The sequence below is a fragment of the Wasmannia auropunctata genome, unplaced genomic scaffold (assembly GCF_000956235.1).
Source record: "Wasmannia auropunctata unplaced genomic scaffold, wasmannia.A_1.0 LD335681.1, whole genome shotgun sequence".
Taxonomy (NCBI): domain Eukaryota; kingdom Metazoa; phylum Arthropoda; class Insecta; order Hymenoptera; family Formicidae; genus Wasmannia; species Wasmannia auropunctata.
This window is the reverse complement of record NW_012027209.1, coordinates 58,566-65,905: the sequence shown is the minus strand read 5'-3', so window position 1 is coordinate 65,905 and position 7,340 is coordinate 58,566. Positions and strand designations below refer to the sequence as shown.

The 7,340-nt window shown below is 34.9% G+C and overlaps 1 protein-coding gene across 2 annotated transcripts in view; it reads right to left on the bottom strand.

Moving 5' to 3' along the window:
• LOC105456421 overlaps positions 1-2,657 on the bottom strand; it is a 3,750-nt gene extending 1,093 nt beyond the window's left edge. The window contains exon 1 of one of the 2 annotated variants that reach the window (XM_011700428.1): positions 2,396-2,657. In XM_011700428.1, coding sequence (XP_011698730.1) covers positions 2,396-2,504 — 109 coding nt within the window. In that variant the 5' untranslated portion in view covers positions 2,505-2,657. The remainder of the gene's footprint in view (positions 1-2,395) is intronic. The other variant, XM_011700426.1, reaches the window with a different exon arrangement.
• Positions 2,658-7,340: the final 4,683 nt, after the last annotated feature.

Here is a 7,340-nt window from a genome sequence, read left to right as displayed (position 1 = left end):
ACCACACAATAGCCTCATAATTCATCTTTAAGATGAGCTCAGTAAGAAGTCTATATCTTTATTTTTCTGGAAGATATGAATTTTTAAACATTGGGGAAAAGAGGCTTCAACGCAGGTAACACGGCAATTTTAAGATAGGATTTTTTATCGAAAATTCTTAACATTTGTTTAGTTTAAATGTAAATTGGTATAAATGTTATTGGAAGATGTATGGGATTCAATATGCAGCGCGCGCGAAGCGCACGTCTGTTATATACTAATCATTGATAGTAAAAAACGTACATATGTATATTATGTGTATTACTTATCATTTTTTTTCTAGTATATACACGAATGGAAATTATACATAAAAGAAAGAAAATTTGAAATATATGTAGACATTTTATGTATTATAGTTATATGTAATATTTATGTTAATAGATTGATGTTTTTGATTTATATAATATGAATAATTTTTTACCGGAAAGATTTTGAGAATTCGGAATTTTGAATTGTAAAATTTAAGAATGATCAACGATATATTTTTAAAATTAAATGCACACACTTGTCTAGATAATTTTTCGAAATTATTAATATAATCGGCTGATTTAGTAGGTCTATACATTAGATGCTCGATAACATAATTTATATATATTATTTTATCGATCGCAAATAATCGGTATAAGATTCGATATTCATAAACGAGTAATAATCGGAGTATAGTGAAAGTTAATTATTCATTCCGCATGCAAGAAAAAGTATATAGAAAGTTGGGGCACCGAAAATTGAACGACGGAAATGTCAAGACGGCAGTAAATGTTGCATATATGATATGTATATGTAATCACATATATCGTTTGCGTAACTAATTGTAAGAGTTTTATCTGTACCGCAAATATCATATATACTTAATCGAATATCTTTATTTATTTTAATTACAGCACTCGCGGTACGTGCGAGCGATGTAATAGTTATATATATGTTATTTATCTTCGCGTGCATATGGCATCTGATCTATAATAATGGTACAAATCTCGTTTACGTATACTATTACGTACATTATAATAGCTGCATTCGTTCACACTAGAATGAATTCAAGTATACACCTACAGTGTATTATTACAGAGAAATCCTTTCGAATTGTTCACTCGAGCGACGATTGCACTTGGTTGCTGCGAGAAACACGTCGTCTCTACATACCCCTCTTTCGCGCTGCATGTAACGACAATTCAAGGACGACATATATGTAACTTCTATTAACACCTTCTACGCGTGGGCGTCTTCTTTATTTAGCGATTTGCCTTTCCAACCGCTCGCGCCAGCGGCAAAAGAGCTATAGATTAGAAAAGTTTATGCGCTCATGTGTGCAGCGACATGGGAAAAATTTCAAGAAATCAGAAAAAATCCAAGTAATATATTTACAGTTTGGAACGCATAGAAATATGAGATCTACGAATCTTTAATCTAAATATTCCGCGTCAATTTAGATGTGATATACGTACGTGGACCTCGTTAATCGAAACCTACGCGTTATCCTGCCTGACGTCATCGTCCCGTTCCACTCACCTGTCGAATATCGGCTCGCGCAAATTTGGAATTTTCGAGAGAGAGATCGCTCTTTATATGGTCAGTAACACTTCGTCCCGGATCTTTCCTTTTTATTAACATACATTTATCATCAAGCTACACAAGGCGGTCGATGTGTGTTGAAGGAGAAACGAGCGCCGCGCAGCACGAGAGAAAGGGCGTGCGATCTCTGCAGCGTTAATTAGATCGTGGCAATTAAAGTGAAAGTTTTTTCTGTGTGGAAATTTTTCCGTGCATTACTTAAGTTCTCTAATCCTTTATAAAATTAAAATTTTTATTGAAATAAATTTTCCAAATACTGTCAAAACATCATTATGTATATTGTGTTGACATTTCGTTGTATCGAATTCCAGCAAAACGCTTATTCTCTGGGCTATCTCTAAAATGATAACGTGTTTCACACATTGCATAAAAAATCGCAAATTGAAAGGATTTTTTGCTGGTAAACAAAATTTTTTCCGGTCATCAGATCCGTAGCATAATTTTGCTCGCGTACAATTTTTACTACAGTATAGAAAAAGGATTCATTTTTTATTATTGCTTTAAGAGGAAAACTGGTGATATCCGTAAATGGATGATGTGCATTGGAAAATATGTAATTTGTACATACACGTACCGTGACACGCAGTCATTATTTCTTGTACGCTAACGAGAGTTTCGCAAGAAATATATATTTAAAGATACACACGCAATCTCTTTTTCTTTTCTCCAAGAAAAAGAAGAGAATAAATAGATAGAAGAATATTTAAATTCGTTTGGAAAATATTTAATCGCGTTTTTTACTGATTTAACATGCATCTGAATAAATTATTGCAGATCTTTCGTCTACCTGGCTCGAATACATTGTCCTCGTTTCTCTTGTAAATTGTAGGCTTTGCGTGCACCGCAACGATCACGGCGATGACGCAAAGGAGAATGATGGTCCAAAAGGTCCTCATGCCTGTCACGGTCGGCTATCAAGATCCTCAGAAAATCCTTCGAAAAAAAAAAATAATTCTACGCGCAGATTTGGTCGCGAGAAATACTTCACGTGGCGATAACCGATACAACACTACTATACTCGGCGCTCGTTCGCCGTGGACCAAAGCAAATGAAAACACTTGCCACGAGTGGGGAAACTGTGGGGATAAGAGAATTGGCGCAATCCATGAGAAATCGCGATTCTACGATTATAGTAAATCCACATATATAGCGTAATAAGAAGACACGTGCATGCTGATGATAGTGATGATGAAAAAGAGGTAAAACAAGAAACTTATTGTTAGATTAAAAAAAGAAAAGAGAAAAAGCAATAAACAGTAAATCTTCGTCTTCACGTACCTTTCATTCTCCTTTCTCGCATGAGAGAATGCGTGAAAGTTCGATTTTTGTAATTTTGTCACTGTATCACGTTCGTTGATGTAAATTCTAAATCGATTTTCATCTATTTTTTTCCATTGAGAATTGAAAGATATCTATTTCCTTTCAGAAAAATGTTTTCTATTTTTCGTTTAGGATATTTCTTAGAACATATATTATTATTATTATTATTTGTATGTATGTTCTAATTAAGGGATATTTCGAAATATTTTGTTCTGATTTTCTAATTTTTAATGTATTCCAAATAATTGTCAGTCACGTTTTATCAATATACATTTAATTAATCCAATACATTGTAGATTATTACATTCATGCAGAAAAATATTTATAATATTGTAATAACATTTGAACATAACAATATTTACGAATATCATTATTTCGCATCATTTTGTAGAAGTATATATAGTTATTTTATTTTCTCGTGAAAATAAGCTTAGTATAAACTACTTGAGACGAAGTTACGCCCACGACTTATTCCGCTTGAAGGTAAACCGTGACAGAAGCAAAGTGCTTGTGAACGACGATCAAGGAGCGTCAAGGATTTGTATTAATCATTCCTTACATATACGTCATTCGCTTCGCGCTATGAATGTACATACACGAAAGATATAGAAGACACAAAAATATAGTGAATATATCCTTTTCGCTGTAAAAAATGCATGTCCATATACATATTATATGTTTCGATATAATTTTATTAGAAATAAAATATATGAATTAAATTAATTATTTATTATAACTGTAGAGAAGATATATGTATAATAGTACGCGATAATGATAAAAAAAATGAAAAGAAATACCAATACAGTGCTAACTACAATTAGTTCGGTAATCATCAACGAACGTGACAGGAAGATAGTCTGGTAGTCTAACAATGGAAACTAGGTTAAAAAGTGAAAGGATCCAGATTGAAGAACGAACGGCTGTAGAGCTAGCTATTCGAGCTTTCTACTATTCACTCGCCGACAGTTTTGCGATGCCCGAGAGGCGTCTTCTCCAATTTTTCCGCTGAAAGCAGAAAAAATTGCAAGTGGTTCCGAAAGCAAGCGCCACGCGTTGTGGCAGCCGGGACAGCCAAATCCTTTTTCTTTTTTTTCCTTTTCAGCGAATTTTTCGTTATGTGACGCGAAGAGAGAGGATTCTTGAAGGGATATTATAATTATAGACTTGAATATATGCTGTTGTCGTTGGCCATCAGCTAGCATATATATATACTCCTTATCCAAAATAATTAATTTACAAAATTCTCTTATGACACAAAATATGCGATTCATAAAATAAAATAACAGAATGAGCAAAAGACAGAGCAAAAATGACAGAATATAAAATTACAAAAATGCACTCATCGAGATCTCACTTGATTTATAAACGTAAATTCATCGAAGGACATGATAAGAATAAAAACGCCAAATCTTTATCCTGACCGCAGAATAAAGCGACGAGATGACCTTTACCGACGGAATGATCTTCCGAATGTGTCTATTAAATACGGGAATACGATCGTTATTATCATTTTTCTATCGGAACAAGTAATGGATTGGAAGAAAGAAGAGACAGATTAGGGAAACGTGAGATATATCGGCCAAGATATAATCAAACGAGATTGCTCTGCGAAAACATTCAACAACTTGCACGCACGTGTTTCTATAAGATCGTAGTTACGTTCGTTGTGTTATCAATACTATAGGCTCTTTTTTTTTGCTTATTTTATATTAAAAAAATACCTAATATAGTAAGTAATATTCTGGTATTCTGATATACCTATAGTAAGTTTGGGAATATCTACATTGGCACGACTGATAAAATCGATATCGAAATGTTTTATATTTTCTACGTGCAAGTTTCGCCAATATGCTCGACATATATTGCGCTTTAAAATGAGTGTCAAAATTTAATATGAAATCGTGCATAAGCAATCTTAACTTTCATTATCACCTTTCAAATAATATTTTAAATAATTATAAATTATTTTTACATATACACAATATTTTTATACATTGCACTTTACACTGATATATTAAGTTACTTATCATTCTTGTCACTGGATAAAAAACCAGCGAAGCGTTACCGATTTTATGTACACGATTACGACACTATATATTTTATATATGGAGGTCTAAAACGGTCCCCTCGTATAAAGCCATCGATGCTACAATTGTAGGAGGCGCACGAGTAAAATCTATCAGTCACGGCGACCGTTACGTATAAGTTATCTAAAAATTCGAAATGATTGCACCGCCGGGATTTTACACGAGTATACACTTAGTAGCGGTACAATGGACAGTGTCATGACCAAGTCGTACTTCCGGCCTGGGGAAAGAAATGCATTTTCGAATGTGAGCCCATCCAGAATATGCTCGTGCAATCTTATAAAAATAAAGATTGTTTATAAGTGTATCAAAGAAGTTTACGTGCAAAATATTTTTTAATATAACAAATAACATGATATCACTATAATTACGTTACAGGTGCGAAAATTATACGTGTCGCTGACAAAACTGAGCAGATTCCGGCTCGTCTCTTCCGAGCTCACTTCGAACGGGGATCAGAAGCGAAAGGACCCCGAGGAGGGCGAGGAGAATGAAGGGCCTCTTGCAATAGCCGAGTCTTACCGCGTTAATTGCAAGTACTTCCCTCCAGGAGTACCGCATACGGATATGTACGTATACGTATGTAGACGTTCGTCTACGAGGGTAGGGACGCAGGGATGACTCGCTAGCACAACACCCCATTTCCCTTTCAGTGCTTTGCTCGCGCGGGTCCTTTTATACTTCGCCGCTGGTTAAAATATTAGGATTTCCCCAAGGTCTTCTACGCAGAGAGAGCACCACCAACCCTCGTTGTCCTTCTCGTAAAGTTCTCGTAGAATCGCTCCGAAAGTCCGAATCAAAGCCTGCTCCCCTATTCACGTGCTCGGTTTCACGTGTATGCACGAGTTACTGCGTGGGTAGACACGTGAGTTGTCACGCCTATGAGGGTGGTTGTTACCTCTTTGTCGCAGCAACCCCCGAGAATGTGCAGGTTGTCTGCGGGAAGCACTTGTACTTTACGAAGATGAGGTGCAATGAGATTCTAATTACTTATGTGAGCAATACATTTGAAATATTTAAGAGATTCTATTTTAAGTAAAATATTATCAGAAATATTTACTTGAAAATATACGCGCAATAAATTATGTTACACATATAGCCATATGTGTAACATAATTAAAGCGATTGTATCTTTATTAATTTAGAAAATTCTAACATATTTTGGGAAAATAATCTTAAAATGTTTATGTACAATTTTTATGTACAAATTTCACAAAATGACATTAGGTACAGTATTGAAAAAAACGCATTCCGTTCTCGCATCTGTGTCCAAAAAAGAATTAATTGAGATATTTATCGCTTTAATCAATTTAATAGGTAGATGAAACGGGCGATATATTCCCCGATGACAGATGATGTCAGTCGAGCTAAGAGACGCGGAGTCAGGCTGTTAATTATTTCTGAAACTTGTCCGAACATCGACGGTGTCGAACTTGGTACTTTGGGGCGCGATTATATTATTATGTCCCATGGGAGCGCACCCGATGCTACACCCTTATGATTTACCACACTCTGGAGTCCATATACAAAGTACACGCTTAATAGAGATCACATTTAGCAGCTGCATAAATCAAACTATGTTACATACATAGCACTCTCGATGCCGTTTCGCACACACATAGGTGTAGCTAGATGCATCCATTACGGTAACATACGTCAATATCATAATCATCGGAGCCGAGAAGAACCTTTAATTTATATCAATACTATCTAATGCTGATATAATTATATTAAACTTATTATAAAGAAGATTGAAGGTTTTCTTCTCTAACAGAGAAATTAAATCAAAGTCGAAAGGAAAATGGAAACGCCATAGCAAAAAAAAGAAGATAAAAAGCGGAGGAGTTATAGGGGTGCTTCAAGTATCCGCTGCTCGCTTCGGCATGTTAACATCGCGCCCCTCTTTTATGTATTACTCATCCCTGTGAGAAGAATGTTACGCATATGACTCATAAAAGCGTACAGTTGCAGTTTCTATGATATTTCAAAATAATATATAATAAATTCATTTAAAGAAAATATCAGTGTGAAATATTTTTATTTCGTATCCATCCATACTATGTTATGATATAAATGTCATGCTTTCCTAAATTTTTTACAATATGCTTTTCTCAAACAAACTTGCTTTTCTGCAAACTCTCCGACTCTAAGAATTCTCAGACTCTCTGCCTGATTTTAGGAGAAAAGCGAATATTACAAAAGCACAATACATGGAGTACAACGACCTTTATGTCTTAAAAATTTAATTAGTCGCGTATTTTCAGAACTGATTGTAATTTCTCCGGAAAATTTCACAGACGACCACATCGGGACTTAATCCGCCGA